The sequence below is a fragment of the Palaemon carinicauda genome, chromosome 8 (genome assembly GCF_036898095.1).
Source record: "Palaemon carinicauda isolate YSFRI2023 chromosome 8, ASM3689809v2, whole genome shotgun sequence".
NCBI lineage: Eukaryota > Metazoa > Arthropoda > Malacostraca > Decapoda > Palaemonidae > Palaemon > Palaemon carinicauda.
The window spans coordinates 165,853,403-165,880,989 of NC_090732.1; the positions used below are offsets into that span (position 1 = coordinate 165,853,403).

Sequence of the window (27,587 nt, forward strand, 5' to 3'; positions counted from 1 at the left end):
CACCTTGGGCCCATACGTAGGTACAGCTTCTGTATTAGGCAAAGGAGTTACTACCTCCCCTCAACCTTAGCTTTTGTATACCTGTGTGTGGGTCGGTGTTTTTACGGTTGTCTGAGGACGTTGACTTGTGGTACAGTACCCTCAGTCAAGGTTAGGTGGTTAGTTTTAGTAAGGTTGCAGTTTATAATATAAGGGGCGAAGGTAGTTCTGAAGTCTAGTCAAGTTGTTGGTCTCACCCCGTTTGACAGACTCGATTGAGCTGTTTTCAGCATGACAGGTCTACTCCTGGCTGACACTCCTAAGGGAAAGTGACTCAAGAGGCAGGAACCTTTGAAGTCGGCTACCTTAGCAGGTAAGGAATCCAGGTGTTTTTTCTCCTACAACTTTTGTTGTTTCCCCAACGATGTTTACTCTGTCTGTCACCCTCCTCCAAATGTGTGAATCAGCTATATATATATATAAAACTGCCAGGTAAGTTCTATTCATAAAAATGGAGTTTTTATGATAAAACATTTTTATGAATACTTACCTGGCAGTTATATATATATATTTTAAGGCCCACCCACCTCCCCTCAGGAGACAGGTCGGGCAAAGATGATCTGAGGAACAGAAAACAGGAATGATTCCAAGTACCACCCTGTAAGGGTTGTTAACCACCTAACCGCACAACCACCACACGGCGGTTGCTGCGATTTTTGAAAAATTCTGCCGGGACGTCAGAGACTAAGCTATATAAATATAACTGCCAGGTAAGTATTCATAAAACTTTGTTTTATCATAAAAACTCCATTTCCCTATTTCCTTTCTTCATTGGGCTATTTTCCCTGTTGGAGCCCTTGGGCTTATAGCATCCTACTTTTCCAACTATAGCTTAGCAAGTAATAATAATAATAATAATAATAATAATAATAATAATAATAATAATAATAATAATAATAATAATGAAGGTGTTACCTCACCCATGTACAGTATATACATTTGTGAAAAGGAAAACATGTTCTATATCACAATAGTGATTTTAGCTTATTTCACAAATACGCTACTATTAACTTTGTATTTCATACTTTAGATCCTTAAGACAAAACTTATACCTAAAATATTTTCTCTATATTTTGTAGCTTATTGGTTTGTGTTTCCTTTCCAGCTTACCCAAGTAAACTTCATAGGTTTTGGGTAAAAACTGTCAGTAAAACACTTGAAAGAATCTTATCGTTTATAGATTTTAGCAGACATAGTATAAGAGCTGCCGCTTCTAATACCCTGGTAGAAGGTGAACATAAGTAAATAATTCATGGCCAATGCCTTTTATCAGGTGTAAAAAGATTTTGCTTTGAGAATCTGCTTTGGTGTTTCCTTCAGTTATTTCAGTTCATTCTATTTTAATTCAGGGTTGTTTATCGGCATGTAATTTCTTACTTTTTACAGTACTTTAGACAGCAACATTAAAATGATGATAATAAAACAAATATTTAAATGAAATATATTTCAAATTTAATTCTATATATATAGCACTTCACATATAAACATAATTTAGTAAACATCTAAATAAAAGATCAAAATAGCTTATTGAAAAATTGACAGAAAATCTTCAAAAGATTCTTTAATGCTTATAAAACAATGGATCTATACTTTCATCATCTGTATTGGCATCAATTCTGAATTTACTTCTGAAACTGTCTTCATCATTAAGTTGATGTGACCCTATTGAACCAAACATTCTTACCAAATCTGGCCTGCTATCCTTATCGACCCAAAAGGCAGAGTTGTAAATACGTTGAACTTTGTCTTGCTCGGCTACATTTTCATGATCAAATACACACTGAAACAGAAATAATCAATAATTAGAATAAATCTCACCTTTTTATTAATCTTCATAAATAATCTTACAGTACCTCAGCTTTACTGAACTGTCTCTTTAAAAGTATTTTAAAAACATAAAATAACAGAATAGTTAAAAATCAAAAATTTTAAATAATTTTTATTTTTCCTAACATACTTACCGAGAACTACTTTCTTTAGGAGATCACTGGTTATCTCTCTCTACGACCAGAGATTTGAATATATACCCCACCGTTCCGCGCTCTCAGTAGCTTTTACCCCCTGCATCCAGGAATGTGCCCCGAGGGTAGGATTAACGGTAGGTCGCCCGTTAGCCAGGTCACTTTCGTCATTAAGTTCTATTGCATTAGCATCATGCTAGTAAGGGAAGAAGGCACTCGGGGAAGGTAGGGAGGGCCATTACCCGAAAGTAGTTCTCGGTAAGTATGTTAGGAAAAATAAAAATTATTTAAAATTTTTGATTTGTTCCAACACGAATACTTACCTTCGAACTACTTTCTTTAGGAGACTTACACTTTAGGAGGCGGGAGTGCCAACCTGACCCACTGACCTGGTCGTGGAGGCCAACAGGCCTCAGTATAACAAGACCTACCAGAGAGCGGAAGCGAGGGTAAATATTCAAATAATTCACGTTAGTGTCTAGGAACTCACCTTTAGAAAATCTTCTTTCGACGTTTCTTCTCGACGTGCAGTCGTGAAGAATGAGTGATTCCTGGGAACAGACGGTACCCCCCGAAGAGGCAAGTAAACAACTGGGTAGGAGGTAGGAGAACCGCACTTGTGCCTACCGGTCGCTAGTCTTGAGTGTGCCTGGGGATTACCGTTATACCGCTTGGAGAGCGGAGATGACTGTTCCAATGGAGTACCCGTCCAAGGATTTCCTTGAGTAAGCCTTGAGGTAGTGGGCAGTAAAGGTTGACTGGCTCGACCAAGTACCTGCTCGCAGGATTTGTCCTACTGCCATGTTTTTTCTCAAAGGCTAAGGAGGTGCTCAGGCCCCTGATGTCATGAGGTCTGGGAGTGCCTGGCACTGCTATGCCAGCTTCCTTGTAGGATCTGGCGATCACCTGCCTCAACCAGAAGGAGATGGTGTTTTTGGAAACTTGTTTCTTATTAATACCTGTGGAAACGAAGAGGCTCTTGACCTCCTGTCGGAGATGCGCTGTCCTTTCCAGGTATTTTCTAATTGTTCGCACTGGGCACAATTTTAAGTCTTCTGCATTACCTGTCTTAGGGATGGCAGGAATCGAGAAACCTTCGAACCTCGGGTCCCAGACTGCTGGGTTCTGAGTTTTGGCCACAAAAGAAGGTACGAACTTGAAGGATACTTCTTTCCACCCCTTTGAGTGAGAGACGTCGTATGACAAACCATGAATCTCTCCCACCCTATTGGCTGACGCCAAGGCCAGCAAGAAGACGGCCTTGAGGGAAAGGTCTTTGTCCATGATATCTTTCAAGGGCTCAAAGGGAGGACGACACAGCATCTTCAGAACCAAGGCTAAGTCCCACTGGGGCACTCTCCTCACCTGAGGGGGGCAAGACTGCTCGAAGCTTTTGATAAGCATCGCTATGTGTCTCGAGGCCCCCAGGTCGATGCCCTTCAGGAGGAAGACTTGGCCTAAGGCAGCCCGAACTCCTTTTATGGCTGGGATTGACATCCCTACTTTGTCTCTGAGGAACACCAGAAACTCTGCTATGTCTGGGACTGAGGCCTTAAGAGGTCTAATGTGTCTCTCAGCGCACCACTTAGTCATCTTTAGGTTTCGGCCGGCCCTTACTCTGTTGAGCACTTGCCTTATCAACGTGAAGGGGGGAAAAGCGTAAACATCCAGGTTGTCCCACTTGTGCTGAAAAGCGTCTTCCAGGGCTGCTTTCGGGTCTGGCACCGGGGAGCAGTAGACTGGGAGTTGGGCATTGAGTCTCGTTGCAAAGAGGTCCATCACCGGGGAACCCCAACGCTGAATGATGAGCCTGGCTACTTCCGGGAGGAGGGACCACTCTGTCCCTACTATCTGGCCCATTCTGCTGAGGCCGTCGGCCAGAACGTTTCTCTTCCCGGGAATGAACCTTGCTAATAAGACTACTTGATTTTCTTCTGCCCAATTCAGAATCTCTATGGTGAGATCGCACAACTCCCTCGATTTTAAGCCCCCCTGCTTCTTTATGCACGCTAGTACCGTGGCGTTGTCGCACATCAACGCCACGGTGTTTCCTTTTAGCAGACTTGCGAAGTGTAAGCATGCCTTCTGGACTGCTTTCAACTCCAGGACATTGATGTGGAGTTGCTTTTCCCCTTCCAACTAGGTGCCTCATGCCGTCCCGTCGAGGAGGTGGGCTCCCCACCCTTGGTTGGAGGTGTCTGTGAACAGGAGCAATTCTGGAGGGCTGGTCCCGAAGGGCATCCCCTTGAGGGAGTTCGACTGGCAGTACCACCATTCCAGGGAGGGTCTTGTGTCTGGAAGGACCCGAACTAGCACTTGTTGTGAGAGTGTCTGGCACCAGAGGCTCTTGAGATTCCATTGGATGGATCTGAGCTTTATCCTCCCCTGTGGGACTAGTTTCTCCAACGAGACCAGGTGGCCTATCATCCTCTGCCAGTCTTTCGCTCTCCTTGGCTGTTCCGATAGGAAGGGCTTGATGATGTGCCTGAGGTTCTTGATCCTGTCCTCCGAAGGGAAAACTTTCCCTTGAATGGTGTCCAATGTCATCCCCAAGTAGTTCATTCTGTTGGACGGGGATAGATTGGACTTCTTTGGGTTGATGACGATACCCAGATCTCTGCAAAACTGAAGGAGACTTCTCCCTTGTTCTTCCAAGAGGACCTTTGAGGCGGAAAGGAGCAACCAGTCGTCCAGGTATCTGATAAGGCGGATGCCCCGTTCGTGAGCCCACACTGATACAGTCGCGAAGACTCTCGTGAACACCTGGGGCGCTGTTGACAGACCGAAGCAGAGTCCTGAATTGCAGGATCTGGGAACCCCATTTCACCCGGAGGAACTTCCGACTCGATGGGTGGATCGGAATTTGGAAGTATGCGTCCTTGAGGTCGACGGTCATCATAAAATCTTTCTCCCTCAAGGACAGCAGAACTGACTTTGGAGTGTCCATCTTGAAGTCCGTCTTCTTGACGAACTTGTTGAGAGCCGACAGATCTATAACTGGCCTCCACTCCCCCGTCGCTTTCTCTACCAGGAACAGGCGACTGTAGAAACCAGGTCCTGGGAGAGGAACTTCTTCCATGGCGCTCTTCTCCAACATGGAGGACACCTCCTCTTGAAGGGCGGTCCTCTTTACTGGATCTTTGGGCGCTAGCCATTCCGTCCGGTTGGCCGGAATAAGAGGGGGTGGATTCGCCAGGAATGGGAGTCTGTAGCCCTCCTTTAGGACGGACACTGTCCAAGGTTCTGCTCCTTGGGCCTTCCATGCTTGCCAATGTAGTCTGAGGTATCCCCCAACCCGAGGCTTGGGCGGGGATAGGGGGCCTCCCACTCTACCTTCTTCTAGAGGAACGGCCTGATCTGCCTCTCCTAGAGGCGGAGTAACCCGACCTGAAGGAGCCTGAGGGTGCTGAAGTACCTCTGCGGGAGGGTTGAGGAGTTGAGGACCAGGAGAAAGAGGGGGCTTCTCTCTTCGTAGTGCTGGAAGAGGCTTGGGGCGTCGCGGCGCTGTCCGAGACGGATCTCTTGTAAGGAGGTCTCCTTGACGCTGCCGGTTTGGTGACGTTTCTCTCCTTCCTCTTTGAGACCTTTTCCATCAAGGCCTCTAACTCTTTCACAGGAAAAAGAGACTCTCCCCACAGGGGGAGGCTGCGAATTGCTCGCGCCTCCCTGTCCGGTACTTTCCGGGACACTTTGGCGAGAACCGTGTCTCTCTTACGGAGAACCCAGTTGGCTGTAAGGGCGAGAGACTGGTACGAGAGGAATTTTAGGGTTTAACCCCCGGAGGTAATGAGGTCCCTCATCAGGCTTTGCTGGTCAGGGTCTTCGGGGTCGTAGGAGGCTTGCACACCCACCAACGTGGAAGCCCACCAGTCTAGCCAAGAGGAGACGTTAATTAGGTCTCGCGACATCTCCTCCATCATGGAGGCCTCTGCAAGTGAGAAACAGACTGGGGCCGAATAAGCTCTGTCGTCAGAAACTCCTTGGCTCAGAATGTCCACGGCCGTATCCACTTTACAAGGTCCTGGGCGACGTCCCTCGGGCAAATAGACCTTCCCTTGGTTCTTGAGTCCCTGGAGTAATTTAGAGGCACTTTGGGACTTAGGAGCCTCGGCATTGCCGGCTACCACATTGTCAATGAACTCTTGCCCCAGAACTAGGTCTCGGGCCAGAGGGAGTGCCAGGGAGGACTTAGGCTGGGAGGGAGTCTGCATAATCCTCAGGAGACTCGACCTCCAGGAATCCCCACCTGTCGCTGTAGGTTCTGCTATTCCATGGTGCCTCCTTATCAGGCTAACCACTCTCCTATAGGCGGAGTCTTCCGTCGGGGAGCCCTCTCCTCCGTCAGCCGAGGCCTCGGCCTGGGGCGGGGAAGCCGGGTTACCAGGCACGCCGACCGGACGTCTGACCCTGGGGGCCAGGGGCGCCGTCCTGCAAAGGTACTGGACCTCATCTGCCGGTAAGACCGGACCAGGGGCTCGGGATCGTGTAGGTACCGCTGGAACAGCGGGGACTCTCGTTCGCCCGAAGGCTCTGGGTGCTGAGGGTGCGGTTCCCGGGGGCAGACCCGACAGCGGGAACCGTTCCTTCCGACCTGAAGGCCGCACCAGCTGGGCTGGTTCGGCCTGGCTGCCTGGAAAAAGGTGCGTTTCCCCCCGCTGGGCGGGATGAACCGGAGGCCTCGAGGACTTATGCCTAACAGAGAGGTCTTTCCTGCGAGCCAGGTCGCGAGGGTCAAGGCCGTGCTTGGAGGGCGGCCGCCTTGGGGACTGCTCGTTGGACTGGTGGTCCGGGGACCGAAGCGCCTTCGATTCTCGCGACGAAACGTAGACCCAGGCTCCCCCGGGAGATACACTCCTCCTATACTTACGGCTCGGGGAGCGGGATTGTTTCTTGTTGTAGCTAGAGCGCGACCTTGACCTGGAACGTTTGGTCCTGGACCGCTCCCTCCGACGGCGGTGTTTCACCTTGACCTCTTCCTCTGACGAGGAATAGATGTCCGAAAAACCAGATGACACTGCGTCTACCTCGTGTCGGCTGGAAGCGGGAACTGTGGGGACTTCTTCGGATGTTGAATGCCAGAGGTCGAGGGCTGGAGGAAGTCATCGGGGACTTCCGTGGGAAGGGTCGGGAACGAATCCAATCGTTCCATGTCCGGGAGCCAGGGATCCAGGTCTACGTCCATCCTCAGGGGAGACCTACCCGGCGTCTTCGGGAGCCTCCAACTGTAGGCATCGTGACTTGCAGGTTGGACTTTACTCCGGCTATCTCCCCCTAAAGAGGAGCCGGAAGCACAAGCCCACGAGGGCGGCGGTGACACTGAAACTGCGTTATTACCCCACACGGGGTCATCGGAGGAAGCGTGCCCCCCGAACACGAGGGCCGACTCTCCGGACGCACTACTAGGACCTTTACTAGCCCTAGAGGGGCCTGCCACTGGCTCTGCACTAACACTGGGCTCTTGGGATAGGACGCCTTGTTCATCCCCTACGCTAGACTTACCTCGTCCCCTACTTTGTGTAGGTGACGGCGAAACCGAGACTCCGTCGGAACGCTCACTGGGCGACGGAATCGGCGAGGAAACACTAACTTTCCTGGGGGAACGTTTCGCTGATTTCCTTTTCTTAGTACCATAACGTACCCACTGAATATCGCTCCAGTCCACGCACTCGGGGCACGTGTCTGCTGACGAGCACACTTTACCTCTACAGGAGGAACAAAGGGAGTGAGGATCCACTTCAGGCTTGGAGAGGAACGCTCCACACGATTTCCCGGCTCTAGGCCCAGGACAACGGCGAACTAGCTCCATAACGCACACAACGCACGACACAAGCACTTAAGGAAACGAATGAAACACTGGGTAAGCACACGGTTGAAAAGTGAACGCACAGGAACACTTGGGAAAGCACACTATAAAAACGCAAGTTGCCACGCTGGGAACACGTGGGTCGCAGGACTCACACAAAGGATCAATAGAGATAAAGATACGAGGGAGAGAGATGTTCACCTCTCTCGACCAGAGAACTTAATGACGAACGTGACCTGGCTAACGGGCGACCTACCGTTAATCCTACCCTCGGGGCACATTCCTGGATGCCGGGGGTAAAAGCTACTGAGAGCGCGGAACGGGGGGTATATATTCAAATCTCTGGTCGTAGAGAGAGATAACCAGTGATCTCCTAAAGAAAGTAGTTCGAAGATAAGTATTCGTGTTGGAACAAATACGGTATTTATATCTACTCTACAGAGTGCAATGTTACAACATTTTGAAACACTTCCTTTATAAATACTGTACCTTAATATATAAATTATACTTCAATAATAATATTAACACAGTTTGAGCATTCCTGATAAATCATTAGCATAATTAATTTATAATTATTCAATACAAGAATGTGAGTGCATTCTTACTGCTGTTGCTTACTTCTCTCATTACTAATGGACTGCAAGAATAATAAGAAATAAATATTCTATCACGTAGCTTTCCAAGAGGATACATTATAACATGTAAACAAGCTTTTAGTTTACAGTTATTTTATATACCCCAATATCATCACTGTAACATTAGATAGATGCCTAGCCATAACAGAGTCCAATAAGAAAGGAATGGCTTCTCTACTTATCCCTAGCTATGTGACGGTAAGACCTTGCAGAAAAGGTGTAACAAGATTAATACATACTACTAGTTACTGGTAAAATGATTTCCGGAGATACCTAACTCGAGAACAGGGGGAAAATTTCTCTTGCACAACACGAAAAACCTTATACATTTCTCCTACTAATCTGGTGTGCATTTAATGTTTACCACTGAAAAGCTTCACTCCCTAAGCCTAGATAGACCTGCAAAGTAATCATAGGTTTTGCTATAAGAGAGGATTTAGTCAGGTTCCAAATCTCATAAAAGTGATTTTTTAATTGGGGGTGGTAGTTTTCCTGCCAAAATTATGAAAATTCATATCTAGGGGTATTTTGATATGATAAATCCATTGCAGCATGGTGCCAAAGCGAGAAATGACCGGAAATGGATCAAAATGGCATCTGTTTCAAGATGGCTGCCATTTCGTGTAATATCTGTATAGATAAACATATTTTGTCAGTTTGACTGAACAAAGTGATCTACACTTAATATGTATACCTCAGTGAGTTCATTTTTAATGATTTAATTGAATGAACACATTCTTGTTGCCTTAAATCCAAGATGGCCGCCAAAACAGAGGGTTTAGACTATCTCTGTAATTTACGGAATTGTCTCCATTGATTGCAATTTTTCACAAATGATATGGAAACATCAGTACTGATTTTGAACAATGTTACACAGATTGCAGCATCACAATTAGTAGTTTTTAATAACATATAGTTATATGTAATGAATATATTTTATTGTAACTGGTACTACTTCACATGGGATACGATATTATGTTGAACTTGGTATCAAAAAGTAGTCTAGCTGCGGGCGGCTAATGCAGGTGCAACTGATGATAAACTTAAACAAAAGTGCACACAGGCTCAAAAGTTAAAACTTAATTCACTTTTAACATAAAACATTTGCTAATTTTTTAAACTGTCCACAACTGCTAAAACAAACTAGACAAAATTATTTATGCATGGCTGGTCTTCTTTGGATCTCTTATGACAAAGGATTGTACATTGAAGTTTAGATTTGAAACAACTGCACTTGTTTGATTGGCAGCCAGTTTTACAATTACATGACACCATTTCAATGACAGCGTCTGGAATGGGATGATTTGTCATCATAACTGGTATCAATTTCTGTTTCTCACTATCTAAGTTGAACCCCACGGAGATCAGAGCATTTGTTTTCATTTCAAGTACAGGCTCAGTAGCATTTTGCCATACATGCGCTTGAAGGAAGGCACGAGAGATGTGCAGCCGAGCTGCATCACTAGTAGGGGGTATTTCTTCTGGGCGATTGGTAGTCAATATACTCTTAACTCGCATGGCGTCCAACGATGATGACTGGTTGTCTTTGTACAATCTGCACATGAAGACTTCAACGTGCTTGTAGTCAATTTCAGATGGGCTTTTAAGGTTAGTATTGTCCAGAAGATTGTGGAAATCCTTAAAAGTATTCAATGCAGTTGATTTGCCAATGCCATATATATAACTCGTGGTATCACATCCAGTTAAAGAGTGAAGAAGGGGGATAGATATAGGATCCATGCCTTGGCTTATGATTCCTTCTACCACAAATTTGATGTCTGTGATCTTTTGTTCTTTTCCAATCTGCTGCTGTAAATACACTTTCCTATTTCCAAAATGTTTGTAGTTGGCAAGAAGAATCACAAATACATCAGTATCCTGTGACACTACCACAATATGTTCCGCGGTTGAATTGACTATGCTTAATACCATACGGGTATCTGCTTCCTCATGGTCAGACTCCATGCTATCTAACTGTATGCCCAAAGAGGATGAACGGACATCCATGGGGTCTTCAAATGCCCCAGAGACAACAATAATCTTATCTTGAGGTGCATTTTTGATGAGAGTATCACCAAGGAGCTGCTGCAGAGCAATCTTGTTATCATTTATGCTCAAAAAGCTTTTGAAGTTGTCACCTTGAGGCAGGTTTACTTCTGGGGAAATTACTTTTGGCACCGCTTTGCGTTTTTGTTTTCTTTTTCCTTGTTTGTCTTTGGATTTAGAGGCCCTAGCACTTCGTGTGTCATCTTTGATGGAAGTTCCATCATAGCGGTCCATCACAATGTCTATCCTTGTGCTTGGAAACTTATATACCCCCTTGCAGTACTCTGTAGCAAATTCTCCGAATGTACTAATCGATTTAGTTGAAACCCTGTAGACATACGCCATCCCATCAACAACATGCTGTGAAGAAGTGGGGTCTATTTGGGGAACAATTTGGGAAGGCTGAACTTTTGCAGTTTCACAAATGTTGTTGACTAGATCTGACTTGTTTCCTTTCCTCATGGTCTTATCTGTATAAAACAGTGCAATGGGGACAGACATCATTTCATGCTTTGCGATATGTTGCAGATCTACTGGCCTTCCAGCTTCATATGCTACACAGAGACGCTGTAGCACACCTCTGTTTGCATTTACAACTTTATTTTGCTGAGAGCCTGTTTGGTCCACTTCAAATAAGTTAGAAAAAGTGGGACTTTTCATTTTCTTCATTGCAGCACTGAATAGTACACTTGGTTTAGACTGTCCAATAGCGCGAACAAGCCTTTCCTTCATAAACCTTTTCACCTCTTCCTGGCCTTTAGATTCACTTTCTAATAATGACTCTTCAATGTGGGGAGGAGCTACATCTTTATTGAGGATTGTTGTTAGCTTATCTGGGTTACGTCCTTCAAACAAGTTATACTTAAGCATCTGTTCAACCAGCTTGTCTTCATACCTAGCTTCAAGCTTCAGTTCACTTGGTGTCAAGTCATTTTCATTCTTGCCATAAGTTCAAAATCACCCATAGCAATGTTTTGTAACTTTTCGTGCATACTGAATGTTCTGGCACATGACAGCTCACCACTTTCTACCCCAGAACAACATAACACACAGTGAGTGCCCTTTATGTAAGTTTTGGCCTGACTTCTAAGGAATACTCTTCCAGAATTATCCAAACCACCCATGTCCATATCAGTAGCGTCTGCATTATCAGAAAAACGGTCGAGTTTAAGTTTGCTCATGAAATTAGGCCTACATTCACGGTGCCATACTAGCTTGGGATGATCAGTTTCCTGAAAGATATCATCTAGTATAGCCAACGCCGCTGTTATGCAGGCTGGCCTCTCTACCTTGTTTTTCCAGAGTTCACATTGTGATTTTATGTCTTGAATATTTGTAACATCAGAAACAGGCTTATTTTTCCTAAACTTTGTCTTTGGGTCCTTCTTATCATTTTGACAAACAAAGCACTTCTGCTCATAATCAAACCGTGCTGGGCGCTTGGCCGATGACGCCATATCCCTAGTTATTATACTTCTACGATGCAGTTATTTCACAACCTATTGCTGAAATGAGAACATATTATTACCCCAAACTATCTATACTAATATAATTTATATGAAAACATCATAAACGTTGTCCTGTAAAATGAATAATCAGTTTGATTTTGTGAATATTTAAACAAAAAATGTAGAAATTCAAAAAATAAAGGGCAATGTTAACGTATACATTTTAGTGGCCATCTTGAATTTAAGACTACACAAATTCATAAAATCAATAAAATTACTTGAAATAGACTCGTTTAGTCCCAAACAGTAAAAACAGATAATTTTGTTCAATGAAATGGACAAAATATTGTTATCTTCGCAGAAATGGTACGAAATGGCGGCCATCTTTAAATGGACGCCATTTTGAGCCATTTCTGTTCATTTTTCGCTTTGGCACCATGTTGCAATGGATTTGTCATGTCAAAATCTCCCAAGATAGAAAATTTCATAATTTTGGCAGAAAAACTACCACCCCAATGGAATTTTTAGTTTTGGACCCTGACTAATTCTTAGTTTGAGCATCTAAGAAATAATACCTGTAACTTTTGCTTGTTACTGAGCATTCTTATGATACTTTCACAATATTTAAGAAGCTACACTTCAAGTTATTTGTTGAAGGTTTTGTAAAGAAAATTTGTGAAGGCTAGTGTATAGCAATATAGTCTCAATAAAGGATGAGGTACAAATAAGGAAGTCTTTGTAATAAGATAGTTGCAAGAAAAGAGATAGAAAATTAATAAGTTATACTGTGCATTTACAGACCTACAAAGAGCATTTGATAAAATGCTTTCCAAGGGAGTTCATGTTTTGGTGTTCCATAAAGAAGAAAGTGCATTAAAAAATGGCTACGTTGGTAAAGATTACACATAAAAGAACAACGACAACAGAGAGCATTTGATAAAATGCTAAGGGAGTTCATGTTTTGGTGTGACATAAAGAATAAAGTGTATTAAAAGTTGGCTACGTTGGTAAAGATTATACATAAAAGAACAAGGACAACAGTAATAACAACCTGTGATAACAGAAATGTTTGAAATTACAGTTGGCTTACGTCAAGGATCAGCTCCTAACCCATTTCGGTTTTGGTTGGTTATGGAGATACCGAGTGGAGGTATTAGGAGTGAAAATCTTTGGGAATTGCTATATGTACTGTATGTAGAGAATCTGGTAATTGTGGCAGACTTAAACAGAATTAAAAAGAGGGGGTCTATGGTGTTCCATGATGAGATTGGGTACAATAAGCGCTAAATAGCACGATGGGTGAAAAGACTGATCAAAATTCAACTTTCTGTCTTTTGGAACCACAGAAAGTTAGTTTTATTTCAGCCACTGGGATGCCATTATATGGGAGCGTCCTGAAAATACTCTTAGCTATCCTATCTACTCAAGAGTTTAAGGATCTAATGGACTGAAGCCAAACCAACAAATATATTTGAATTTGTTACCGAAAAGGTGTCGCACCCAATTTTCTCAAATCAGGGATTGAAAAGCAAAATTATGAAGAATGTATCCTAGAGACTTCCCCATCCTAAAATCACACATAAATTACTTGGAGAGATTAGCTTGTTCAAGTTTCCTATGAAAATAACTACAGAACATGAAGATCTCAGAAGGAACATGGTAATCAAAGTATCACCATAAATGTTCGAGATAAGAGCACACTCTTTCGGAGTAAGTCAGAACTTTCATTAATCTGCTAAACGATCTTCCATAAATATAACACTTGCATGTGGTGAATGGAAAATTCAGAGAGAGTAGGAAAATTTACATATTAAAAATTAATTCATACAAAAATAAGATAAATTATCAATAATATACAGATATATGCATAGACATTATGAAAAAATAAATATGAAAAGTTATGGTTAGAATAATTATAGCACATCATGAATTTATGATTATCAACATTCACAACATTTCTAATAAGACTTCAACACTTTTTAAGTATATTGTAGGGAATGAAAAGGAACCCTAGTGTAGGGAAATAGAATATCATAGCACTTTAATGAATATGAAATGATGAGCCACAAAAGGACTAAAAAACACCAATTACAAAACCACTTTATTTAAAAATAAAGAGGCAGCCATTTAGGTTTTTGGGCTTAAGAATGTTTAGCTCCCTAGGGACTTTTGGGTACTTAAGGATTTTGAATAAGTAGCTCGTAGAGCAGCATCCATGATATAATCAGCTTTATGTAGTTTTTTTTCCATGTTCATCTGTAATGCTTCTGGTCTAATAATCAGGTCTAGTGCTCATAATTATATAGTGTTCCTTTATCAAGGGACTGAATATTCACTGCATCTTACAAAATCACATTCCTCTTGTGGAGTCTTAATTCTTTAAGTGCTTTGGATCCTTCTGCAGCTAAACCCATTCAGTTTCACATCCCTAGTCACACTATTAAACATCTAGATTGTGAGGAAGAAGACTGAGCAGGTACACTAGTCTGGATTCTTATATCCCTCTTCTCCCTAAAGTGAGTGCTCTTAAGCAACATTGTTTTTATATTTAGAGATGGGAATTCACATCGTAGATGCTATTGATATTTTATTTAATTGAATCTTTATAAATATTTTTTGTTGTTAGTGATGTATTGGCTAAAGCTTGGCAATTGTATCACTGTGTGTTTCCGTTTACTTGCAAGCTCTTCCACTAGTTCATCACGGGTAAATTCTAATGCTGACTATAAAGGAGATGTAAATATTTCAGTGGGTTATTTGTATTCAGTGAAGAACTTTGTTAAAAAACTATAAAAAGACTTCAACATAGGCTATGCCTTTTGTCCAAAAGCCATTGCATAGGCTATGCTTTTCATCTGCGAGCTGCGGCATATGCGCAGCACTAACGTACCACTTGTGGACAGTAAGGTGTATGTTAAGTGCTTCTGAAGTCTTATGATAAAGATACCTTATAAATTTCTTAATTCCTCCTTCCACTGCGGATAACGATTTAAATTTTTTACCACTATTATGAAGAATGGCCGGTAATTTTAGTTTTGTTTAGTCTCTTGCCTCAAAAACATTGTGACTTGTATCAGATTAATCTGTTACCTAACCTCATTATAGATTTCATTATAATACCCTCCTATGAGTCCATCATTACGACTAATTAATACAAACCTTTATATTCAGGATTTGCAAGTTACTTTACTCATTGGCATTTTGGGGTAATAATCTAGACTGTATTATTGAAATACTTTCTTTTGCAATTAATTCTAGAAATGTTGTAGAAAGCTACATCTGACCGCATGGAGACTATCCACCGTTTCCTCTGAAACAAAGGGTTTTTGAAGCCTTCTAGACTGTCTATTATAGATTCTAAAGATAGTCGACCAATATTCCATATCAAAGACAATGGAATGTTTATTTTGATTGGTGCAAAGCTGTCTGTCAATGACTTGGAATAGCTTGGATTTTTTAAATTTTTATAGTCTTTTTTATGATTAGAAATTTTCAATGGCAGCCATTAAGGAATATGTATCCATGCTTCATTCTGTATTCAAGGATTTAGGATTAGATCTGTCCATTATAGCAAATATACTGTACTTAGATCATAGGGTTGTGGTGGCCGATGTGGTAACGTTCCTGACTGGTGACCCTCAGACTGGGGTTTGAGTACTGTTTAAATTCGTTAGTTCCTTTGGTCGCTAAAACCTCACCATCCTTGTGAGCTAAGGATAAGGGGGATTTGGGGGAGCCTATAGGTCTACTTGCTGAGTCATCAGCAGCCATTGCCTGGCCCTCCTTGGTCCTTGCTTGGGTGGAGGGGGGGCTTGAGTGCTGATCATATATATGGTCAGTCTGTAGGGCATTGGCCTGCTTGCTAGGGCAATGTCACTGGCCCTTGCCTTTGCCATTCATGAGCGGCCTTTAAACCTTTAAGTGTTCCCGGAAGCCCTCAAAAGACTGATCCTAGGAAAAGCAAGAGTAGGTAAAAAACACTTGATTAACTTCCGTCTCTATATGATATCCTAAAGAAGCCAGCAAAGCAAGAGAGAAGGGAGCTGGAAAGAGCCAGTGATGTTTTCCATCGAAGAGCATTTGTCCTCTTGCAAGGAGAGGGTAAATCAGCTGTATGTCATCCAGTCCTCTAATGGGCCATACAGCCTGAAGGGAACATAGAGGAATGGTTCCAAAAAGCCCCTATTACACGTATCCGGTTTCCTATGGCCAACCTGGCCTACGGCGCCATAGGAAAATTCAGGCTTACGGCTAGAGCTAATATGTATTTGAACGGCCGGAGGCAAGTGGGTCAGTGTGGCACTGTTTGTGGTGGAGGAGTGACATGTCTTATCTTGACGACATTCTCGTTCTCATTGCTCTAGCGTGCTACTTGAAGGTAAAAACAAGAAAAAGGAAGATTTGGTTCAAACAATGTCTGCATAAACGACAAAAATACTCTCATGTTAACTTAATGAAGGAACTACCACTAGAAAAAGATGACTGGTTTAACTATATGCGAATGGATCACGACACATATTTGGAACTCTTAAGTCAGGTATCACCTTTAATAGAAAAAAAGGGCACTTGCATGAGAGAAGCAAATAGTCAACATGAGCGTCCTTCAGCCACTCAGACTGATGTCATACCATATGGTGAGCAATTACACGCTACGTCCTCAGTCCTGACGTACAACGGCCGTACGGCCAACTTTAGTACTGGCGAAAGTTCATCCAGCCGGCCATGGGTGAGCTTTCATACGGCCGATTTGCTATCACACGCTCCGGTTTGAACATATGCTAGCGTCGCGACCGATGGCGCTGTAGGAAACCGGATAAGTGTAATAGGGGTATGAAAGGATGTGGGGATTAGAGAAAAGTTTTGATGAAGAAGGGCATAGGTGAGAGAGGAATCCTATACTTACCAATGACACTGACAGTCTTTGGAATTTTCTCCTTTTAGTACTGAACTACTTCAACTGGGAAGAAGACCAATTGGTACACACTACACAAAATGACTCCTGTGAGTACACCTGTCCCTAAAGCAGAAACTAAATTTGTTAAAAAAGCCAAAGTAAAAGAAAATCAAAAATAGCAAACTAGGAGTCAATGTTCCTACAACAATATTGAAGGAAAATTTCAGAAACCTGAAGAAGTCTCCTCTATCATCATCCAAAATGTTGAAGACTTTACAGTCAAAAGAGTGGGGGGATACTCCCATCCCATTCTTACCACAAATTAACTACCATATTAACAAGTTTCAACAACAGAACCAGCTTGTGCTGAAAGGTATATTCTTTTAACAAGATAAGCTAAGTACAGTGTATTCAAAAGAGAAAAATAGAAACAAAAAATCTGGAAGTTTCATGGTCTTAATGACCAATGGACTAGATCTCAGGAACAGGCAAGTAAAGTTACTGGTGTACTGAAATGAACACCACTTCCTAAAAGCAGTAAGCTAGGAAGGGAAATCCTGTTGAAACTCCCCTTCATTAAGGCCCGAGCTAAAGAAGGTTCTCTTCAAACAATGCCAACGCCCTGACAGGTATAAAAAGAGAGCCAGGTACTGTAAATGTGAAGTCATTATTCACAAACTGCTAAGGTATTGTCATAAGGAGGCAAAGCAGAAAACAACTGTGGTTTTCAAGGAGAACTGGGCCCACCCTCATCTAGGAAGTCTGAAAAATAGTTGGTCAAAAAAACCCTCGACAAAACATAAGCTTCTCCTGGATATAGAATAATTACTCTTCTACATGAGAGGGGCAGTTCATGAAAAATTCAGGTTAAGCTGGATTGCTGAAAACCCCCTTAATTTAAACACAAGGCTGAGAAGGACAGGAGACCATCATCTAATATGTGCTCTTACCACATTAGTTACACAAACTATCCATCCCTACAGAAAAAAAAAACTTGTATAGTAATTCCAAAAAAGGGATTTTGACGAAGGAAAAATCTATTTCTGGGGAGAGACCTGTGACGGCCGGCGAAAAAGTCCTTCTTTGTACTTTTTCTGATATAAATCTTCCAAATATACCAGAGAAAATTAAAAGCATGGAATGCAGAGGTTACAACCCTCGCGCGAGCACCTTGTTGGTGTCGTATATCTAACAAGGGCGTTTGTAAAACACTATTCACAGGCTGTCTTCCATTTAGATAATCCCTTCATCAAAGGGGGAGGGCCGTGACAGGCCCTAGAGAATACAGTTGGGTTACCCTACCGACACCCACCACTCGCGCTCACTAGGTCATCCTTCTGTTTTGGACTCGCCAGCAAAGTTGATAAGTGTTTTGCCCAGTGTTTTTCGAAGTGATTGTCGTTAATTCAACATGACTGACGTTGATACTTCACCCTTACCAATGTTAAGTACCATAGTTTGTTTTGGCAGCTTTTGACAGTACCGGGCATTTGTTCTGTTTCCAATATGGTGGTTTTTAGTTTTGGAAGCGATTGTCTTGCCGAGGTATCGGCAGCCATTTTGGGTTATGTTCGCTTCGGTAAATATTCTAGTTAATTTTGCCCATCTGGTACTCTGTCATCTAGGTTATATCACTTACGTTTTATGGCCTTTTAGTGTTATCATTAATTTTTACTATGGTATTTATTTGCTTGCAAGTCCAATTTGGACCTACGAAGAATAGCGATTTAAAGAATAGCGAATTAAAGTTTAGCGATTTAGTCTGTTAGTTTGTTCTCGCCTCAGAGGCTTCGATTTAGACTATATCCTTGTTTTTTTGTTACGTTATTCTTCGTTCTTGGTTATTACTAAGAAAAGCAATCAATTTTATTAATGTTCTTGTTTTATTGTGTGATGTTAGTTTTTTATTATGTAACCTTGAGAGCGAAAACAGAGACTGCTCGTTCCCTGTTCTTCAGATATGAGTTATCCTTCTCTCGTTTTCTTTGTTAGCTCGAGTAAGAGAGGTGAATTTCCCGTTCTCCGTTTTTATACGATCACGAGTTATTCAAGCCTCCTCTTAGTATCAGAGTTGATGATAGTACGTTTAATATTATAAACGTTTTTATTGATGTGGTTACTGTTAATATAGCTAACAATATTAATAGGTACGTTAGTGTATGAGTCATTAATTGGGGTCGTTTTATACCGACACCCTTAGCTCCGAAGTTATGCTTAGCTCCGCCTTGAGTTATGCTCCGCTATATGGATACTCATTGGGTGAGAACTAGTTAACGTTCAGGAGCAGATTTTGGAGTGCAACGGTGTAATCCGGCACTCGGACTCCGGCTGAAGCCTTTTACACACGAACCTTTGTCATGTTTGATCATAATTACACCGTTACGGCCGGCTTCACGGGAGATAACACAATCATTCATTGAGGTTAATGTTATCGTACCGGGACCGGTCACGATATCACGGTGACGGGCCTTTGCTACCGGATCTCCGGTACAAACAGAGATCAAGCAGACGGCCAGAACCGGAGTTAACAATGTGATACCGATGAAGACTAAACAGTTTCATTATTACGGTCCCTTTTTCATCGAATCTCCGGCTTCACTGGAGATAACACAAACATTCAGTATTAGAGAATGTTATCGTACCGCTAAGGATCACGTTTTCACGATGACGGACCTTTGTCACTAGTTCTCCGTTACAAACAGAGATCAATCAGACGATCAGAATCAGGGTATGAACCCCCTTTTTCATAAATAATCACAATATCGTTATTACGATCCTTTTCATCGAATCTCCGGCTTAACCGGATATCGTACAGGCGATCAGCATTGAGGTTAATATTAGTCTTCCTCTGGTGTTCACGTTGTCACTATGACGGACCTTTGTACCGGGGATTGTTACCGGAGCTCCGTTACAGACAGAGCTCACTCAGACCACGGGTGGCCAATCTCTTGTTTTGCTGTAAAGGAAAGGATTTAACATGAATACAAAGTAAACTGTACTTACTTTAATGACACTTTGAATTTGCGTTGGTAATATTCATTAGTTATTCTTGAAAGTCCAAATAAAAATATATGAACATAACTATGCCTATATTTATGCATATATTTAATTCTAACTATGTATAAATATGGATAAATATCCATACAACATCGTGTTCAAATAGAAATAAATTGATTATGCCTATATTTATGCATTTTCAATTCTAACTATGCCTAAATATGAATAAATATCCATACAACATAGTGTTCAAATAGAAATAAATTGATTGTGCCTATATTTGTGCATATTCAATTCTAACTATACCTAAATATGAATAAATATTCATAAAATTATATCTACATAATAACAAGCTGAAGTCTTTTACTAAAAATGAAGGATTGAAATGGGATGAACAATGACACAAGTTTAATGAGGAAAAAATTTGAGCCTTAGAGCCTTACAAGAGTAAATTTATAAAGAGTTACAGCTTGCCTGAACCAGGAGGAAACAGAATGATTAATCATCTAATACACCCGAAAGACCGAATAACGACCAAATATAACTAAATGTTAAAAAAGCTTTCCCAGCAAAATTGGGTTCTACGACCACAATGCCAACATACATATTTTGACTCTTGTATGGATGAAGAAAAATTAATGATTGACAGGTAGGTAATTGGGGGGAGGGTTTATTCCCACCCCACCTACCTACCTACCACTATATAACTACCTGGTTAAAATCCTTCAATGCTCAAACCATCTTGCGACAATGTAATTACAGTAAATTTAAAGACAAAGGTTTATATTCTTGAATAAAGGAAAACAATGCTTGTGGCTGGGAACATCTGGGACAACAAAGTACCCAACCTCACTCAAAAAATAATATAGGAGGGATAAGTCTAATCAAGTCTCCTACCAGTATAAGAGAAATATATGTTACCGACACATGAAATTGAATTATCTTCCCAGTGAAGCGATAAAAAGAAACCATTGCATTAACTAAAAGAAGAAAAATTTTTACCTAACCCTTGGAAAGGAGAGCTAGGTGCTATCAAAGACACCCAAACTATGTCAACTAAATGAATGTTAGGCAAGGGAAATTAAACAATGATTTGACTGATATTGAATGAGAATAATGAAAGAATGGATAATTCATAGTGAGCTGATATTTTCACAGTATTCAAGATATACAATATATAAAATTTGATCATTTCAAATTATATATAATTTAGCTATAATTTGTCAAACTTTTTTCCTACTCTCATTTAGTTATTGCGGGTTAAAATACTTGATGCTCACCCAACAAAACTAGCTTATAAGTGCCATAAAATCCCAAAAGCACAAGTCAGTAAGTGACTGGTTCAATAAAAAATTATTTTATTATACAGACTAGAAAATATACAAGATTTATGTTTCCTGTCAGTCACAAAATTATATGGCACATAATACATTTACAGATACAGTACAGTATTTTAATTTAAATAACTGTGCTATCAATTAATAATTAAAAAAAACACCCCATACCCAAAAAACGGTCAATTGTTGCACTTACATGGCGACAAGCATTACCACAACAGGAGCCTCTGTAAAAGTGCCTCAATCTCGTCATAACCCTTAATCCTGTTGAAGGATCATCATAAGTGAAACGACCCGAACGGACGGCTTCTTTGTGTGCCTCGTATATCTTTATGTCTTCGCTGCGAAGAAGGGAACGATCCACTAACGCTTCCCATTCTTTTTCTTTTTCTAAAAATTCGTCTCTTAACTTTAGCCTCTCAGCTGCAAGCTTTGCCTTCATTTCAGAACTAATTGCACGTGCGAGCAAAAGCTGTACACACCTTAAACGTGGTAGAGGTCTTTTAGAGATGATGCACATTTTAGAAAAATCGTAGGTTATGTGTAGCGCAAATCTGCTTGATATCATCCAGCCTTCAATGGTTATCTTTTAAGAGGTCACATAAAATTTTCATGGAATACTCCACCCATTTCTTGACAGTTGGCCGAAAAACTCTGAAATAAGCAAAACATATTATAATGACAGCATCAGGACAACAGTCATGTTTGAATTTAAAGATCATTTTCTAAAATATTGTAGTGTTTAAATGGGCATAATTACTTTAATAAATATTTATACGTTCATAGCATACAAACCAAGGTTTCCACACCAAATTAGACCACTTCCTCTGAGTATTTGAAAAAATGAATAACTTCTCAAGACAAAAATTTCCAAGAACAATCAGCCATAGATTAAAAAAGTTTAACAGTCAGTCTAAGATTTCCATTAGGTTATACAGTATCAGATGTGAAATATTCAACTCCAATCTTTAGTCAGGTTACCATCTTTCCCTTCTTTTCCTGAGTAACTGAATTGTTTTAAATAAAGTTTTAAAAAGAAAAAATTGCATACCAGTATGAACCAAGTACTAGAAAAATGGCATTTTGTCTAAATATATTCCTTTTAAAATAGCTCAGCAGTGGGGAATGAATTTGTGTTATGATCAGCAAAGCGTTACTAATCAGGGCCACCCATACTAGGTTGGTATGCTGTGAGTGATCAGACCAAAGTCTCTCACCATCACCAGTGGCCAGCATGGTGATGAAAACTAGCCAAACCCCAGACAGGATTAGAAGACATGTCTGAGGTCTATGTCTGGCAGTAGACTAGCAATGCCAGATGATGATGACTCATTAGGCTAAACTTTTCAATCTATATAACAAGCTTGGAAACTTTCCAACCCACATAACCAACTTAGGACTGAGTTTAGTGTCCTTTGAAGAACTGTACACCATACAGTAATTTGCCATCCAGACTAAGCTGCTAATTATGACCTGCTGTAGAGTAACTGCATTCATCATAGATTTTGTTTGAAGCTGTGGCTGACTTTAATTTAAGGCTGTACTAGCAGTGTCCTTAGAAGTGTACTTTGATCTTGAATCTTATTTTTTTTTTTCAAAATGGTGGTAAAATTAGTTTTCTTATACGTACCCCTTTTTCATTTATTCTTTTCCTTAAATATAAACAATACCATAAGATGGAAAGGCTTTAGATGTGTTGTGAAACTGGACAATATTGCAGTATAAAGAGTAAAATTTTCCTTTTTGCCCTTACTCTTTCCATCACTGGCTACCAACCACCTCTAATGTGTGGGAGTCAGAAATATGAACATCAAGGGAAGTTCTTAGAAATAAACAAAATTTAGTTATAAAATTTCAATGCATCTCCGATTAAATACTGGTTTCCTTGACTATTGTAATACACATGCAGCAAGCTTAGCTCTGCTTACTTTAAAATATGATTAGCACAAGCAGAAAATTGTTACCATTGTTAGTCTAACGTAGGTTAAAACGTTAAGAAGGCCGGATGTATTCTTGCATTACACACGCTGGAGGCTGTTGGCGAACATCTTCCAGATAAAAGGAATTGAGATTACTTTTAGTGCAAACTACCTAACCAGATTCCTCAAACATATCCACACCATTAAATTTTTTATTAAGTTTAGTATTCTTGTTGGCGACGTAGTCTGGAGAGAATTGCAAGACTGGTCTCGTGAATAAATCCCCGAGAAGTCAATACCCTATTTCTTAGCTTTAACTACATAAGCATAGAAAATCCCCATAACAATAGAACTGCCTATTGACAATCTCTGGAGACTCAACACGATTTGTATTACCAATGGACCTTTTAGCCATTTTGAGACTCAAGCGTTGATCTTTATAAGCATACCATGCAGTATAAAGACCAAAGGTACATAGTTTAATTACCCTTCGAAAGCAATAAATGCCCTGAGATAAATTATGGGAGAGCTTTTGCCCAATTAATGTCCCTTAAGAAATTTTGAAACCCCAATTGTTTGCTAGATACAGAAACATCCTCGATGATTATGTCACTGAGTTTCATTGAATCTGTATTGTTAGAGCCTCATAGTGACAGACAAGTTCATCATTTGCTACGTCATCATATCCCTAAGAACTCATCGACCGCTTTGATACTTATCGTCTTTAATGCATCATCTCAGTCAGGATTTAATTCCAGCTCTGAATGTGTTTTTATATCAAGACTCAACCTTGCATCAAAGATTCAGTCCATGATTTTAATGTTCAGGGAGAAACCAAAGCTTTGGCTTGACCCTGGATATATCCAAAGCTTTCCCTTGGATAGAGATCACCCCAGAGCAAAGAGATTTTTTTTGGTTCCTTTTCTTTGATGACCCTGGTATGACGAAAGTTGTTGCTTATAGTTCAACAGCAGTCTTGTTTGGCACCACCTCAAGTCCTCATTTGCTTTATCAAACTATTCAGCACCATTTGGATACTCAATCTAGTGCGCTGGCTTCAAAATTAAAATCCAGCATCTACATTGATAATTTTCAACGTTAATACACCATTCCCCTAGCATCCTCAGCAAAAAGCCCTGTGTTCAAGAGCTCATGTTGAAAACAAGTATGCCCTTGGAAAAGTGAACTACTAAGGGCATCCTTTAATGAGATTTCACTCAAAAGGACAGCATGACTACCTCGGTCTCAATTGGAATACAATTGAAGACACTTTGAACATTAAATTACCCCTCCCCCCGAATTTGTCGGAAGATTATTCACACGTTAACACTAAAAGGAAAGTAGTTTCTCTTTCTTTATTGATTTATGATCCTATTAGTTTAATTTCACCAGTCACTATCTTCAGCAAACTTTTTAATCAGGAGCTTTGGATGACGGATAAGGGCTGGGATCCCCCCCTCCCCCCTAGCTTGGAAATTTTTCATGAGCTCTATAGCATTCTTAAGGGTTTCAGGATCATAAAAATCCACCCAATGCTCATCAGAGTAATCAATTATCATTGCATATTTCTGCAGACGCCTTTGGAGAAGCCGCGCATGTGGTCACCGCCGAAGGACGCTACCACCTTCTTACTGCTAAATGTATGTAAGAAAGGTATGATAACCAGTCCATCCCCAAACTTGAATTACTTGCCCTTTTGTTCAGATGTTGTTTGGCTAAATATTTGATAGAAATACATACTAATACTGTACTGTATTTACACCTATGTTACCCTTTGGTCAGATGCCTAAACAGCCCTGCAATGGGTATAAAAGAGCACTTCCCCCATACATTGTTGACAGAGTCAAGGAAATGATCGGTACTAAATTAGCCTGCAACTTGCATCTTAAACATGTTCCCACATCAAGTAATCCAGCCGACCTCACATCACGTGGAGTTGTCATCAAGCTCATATTTTTTAAATATTTTATGGCTTCATGGTTGCTCATTAGTTTAGTGATCCATAAAGTTACTTGGACCAGAGCAAGATTTCCAACTAACTTAGATATAAGTACCTTTCCCGTTAGACTTTCGCCACCACAAACCCAACGCCTTACTCGTTACAGTTCTCTTGATAAGGTAGTTGAAACCTATGCAACACTTTTGCACGTAAACAGTAAATGGACAGAACACAAATTTCCCAATTTGACAAGTAAATATCCACAGAAACACTTTACTGCTATGATTAGAACTTCCCAAGCTTGTATTTATCCTAATATTCTTAAAAATTGCATGGTAAGCCCACTACACTCTGTTCCAATGAACATGTATTTCTCGGTCAAAGAAATCCTTATGTTGATAGCAATGCTATTCTAAAAGGGCATTCTTGTCTCAGTAATGCCATAGAGGGATCCCAATAAGTGGACTCCATTTTATTAGAACACCACTGTGCTCTTTGGAAGCTTATTGTTGAACATTAGCATAACATATTGCTCTATTGCAACACTGCTCATTCCTTTGCATGAAGAATTTTGGGTCCTATGCTTCCTCTGGCTCCAGTTCACCCTAATCGCCTCAATGCTGAGGTCCCCTTCCGTGTGACTGGTTTGGATTTCACCAAAGGTTTCAAAATTTATCACTCCTACGTAGATACTGTTTACATTTTGCTATTCACCTGTACTGCTACTCGAACAGTAACCGTAGAAGTTACGACTTTCTAAGTGTTGTTGAATTTGTGCAAGCGGTACGTAGATTTACAGCTTGATTTGGTACAGTAGTGAATTCCAGTTTTGCTAGAGATTAAAGTATCATATAGTAATCTAGATATATAAAATATAAGTAGAGCAAAACTTTGCCTGAAATGTCTTGACAACAATACATTTCCAATGAATTTGATAAAGAATAGTATGGTTTATGAATTTATATCGGGTGTTATATAGAACAAAGGGTCAGATCCGTATAACTTATATTTATTACAATTGTGCTAAATAGAGAATGTTATTATTTTACCTGTACGCCATATACTGTAGATACTGTACCAAGATGTTTGATGAGTAAGGAAACAACGTCCTTAGGTTAGGTGAGGAGAGATGTGAGAATTTGATGTGGAGTGGTTGTAGGAGATTGGTTTACACTTCAAAATTAGGTAAAGATGTCCTTACTTCAATTAACTTAACCTAACCTTACATATCCTACAGCAATAATATGTAAAGCTTTGTCTGTCCCAATATTGTACATACTACCCTTTGATATTTACTAATTACTGCACGAGTAAATATCTACTATGATGATTTGCCAATTCTACCATTTTTAGTCTTAATTCCTTAAAATTAATTTAGGGCAAGTGAGAATTGGTTATCGCAATCATATATAATATGATATTCTCTTTAATTTTGCAGCATTATATCAGATCCCAACCATCTTTCAGAGGATACCTGGGGTCCTTGGCTACTTGCTATTTTATTCTAGATTGTTACCGAGGGCCTAGGCTACATGCTATGCTATCCTAGATTGTTACTTGGGGGACTAGACTACTTGGGTAAAATTATAGTTATAGACGGGACAACATTTCGATTTTGAAGAAAACGGGCATTTTTCTTTAGAAAACACGTGTTTTTATTAGTAGGAAAGCTTTTCCCATACATATAATTAAACCTCTTATTATACTACCCTAGATTGTCACCTGAGGGCCTATGCTACTTGCTATGCTATCCTAGATTGTTACTTGTGGCCCCAAACTACTTGTTATACTATCCTAAGGGGGGTATGTATGATAGCGGCCACCTGTATGTATTATTATGACTAACTTAGAATACGGCAGTGTAAGGGGGGTCGCAGGGGGGCATCAGTCCCTGTTAGGTATGTAGGTAAGGAAATGGCTTGTAAGTTATATTAGGGGGTAAAGTTTAGATTAGTTAATGCCCATTTTTAATCAACACATGAGGAACTGGCCGCTGTTATACAAAGGCTCTTATCCTAGATTATTACTTAGGGGGCCTATGCTACTTATCCTAAATTGTTACCTGGAGGACTATGCTACTTATCCTAAATTGTTACCTTGGGGCCTAGGGTACTTACTATCCTATCCTAAATTGTTACCTTGGGGCTAGGCTACTTGCTATCCTATCGTACATAAATACTGTATAGGCTATTAGGCTACAGCAGTTACATAAACCTACAAGACTAGTAAAATCAAAATCTTACCTACCAGCAGTTTAAAGGTTATAGTCTATATTCACTGGCAGTATATTATCAAAACTCCTAAGTAAAGGTTGCCATAACCTTATGTAAAGCCATGGAAAGACTCTATTTTCCCACCAAGATTTAATTATGCAACATTCTCAGTGGTTCCAATAATCGGGGTTTAAGTTCACCTTTAGTTGGTCTTGGGAGGATTTGCCTTTACATCGGCACCTCTTGAAGTTTCTGTTTTTATTCTATTTTATTTTTTCCCTCTGATTTCCTATATTTCTCATGTAATTTCTTTTCTTAAATTCATTCCCCCTTAACTAAAACAATTCAAATTATTT

The 27,587-nt window shown here is 40.6% G+C and overlaps 1 protein-coding gene and 1 long non-coding RNA gene across 4 annotated transcripts in view; both read right to left on the bottom strand.

Annotated features, from left to right (window-relative positions):
• Positions 1–27,587, bottom strand: part of LOC137646108 (uncharacterized) — a 193,408-nt gene that overhangs the window by 55,119 nt on the left and 110,702 nt on the right. The gene's annotated exons all lie outside the window — the stretch shown is intronic.
• Positions 1,471–27,427, bottom strand: LOC137646106 (uncharacterized). 3 transcript variants are annotated; one of them, XM_068379302.1, is made up of 3 exons: positions 27,266–27,427; positions 21,357–21,814; positions 1,471–1,819 (listed from the first exon to the last, which is right to left on the bottom strand). In XM_068379302.1, exons 2-3 carry the CDS (start codon positions 21,726–21,728, stop codon positions 1,601–1,603), a joined length of 591 nt encoding a protein of 196 aa, XP_068235403.1. In that variant the 5' UTR covers positions 21,729–21,814; positions 27,266–27,427; the 3' UTR covers positions 1,471–1,600. The 3 variants fall into 3 exon arrangements, with proteins under 3 accessions (XP_068235403.1, XP_068235404.1, XP_068235405.1); XM_068379303.1 differs by having other exon boundaries at positions 27,262–27,427; XM_068379304.1 differs by lacking the exon at positions 27,266–27,427 and adding an exon at positions 26,068–27,213.

Coding starts and splice junctions, on each gene's coding strand:
- LOC137646106 (XM_068379302.1), bottom strand. CDS start 21,728: ATGATATCAAGCAGATTTGCGCTACACATAACCTACGATTTTTCTAAA. Junction 1,820..21,356: donor GTGGTAATGCTTGTCGCCAT/GTAAGTGCAACA, acceptor TTTCTGTTTCAG/TGTGTATTTGATCATGAAAA.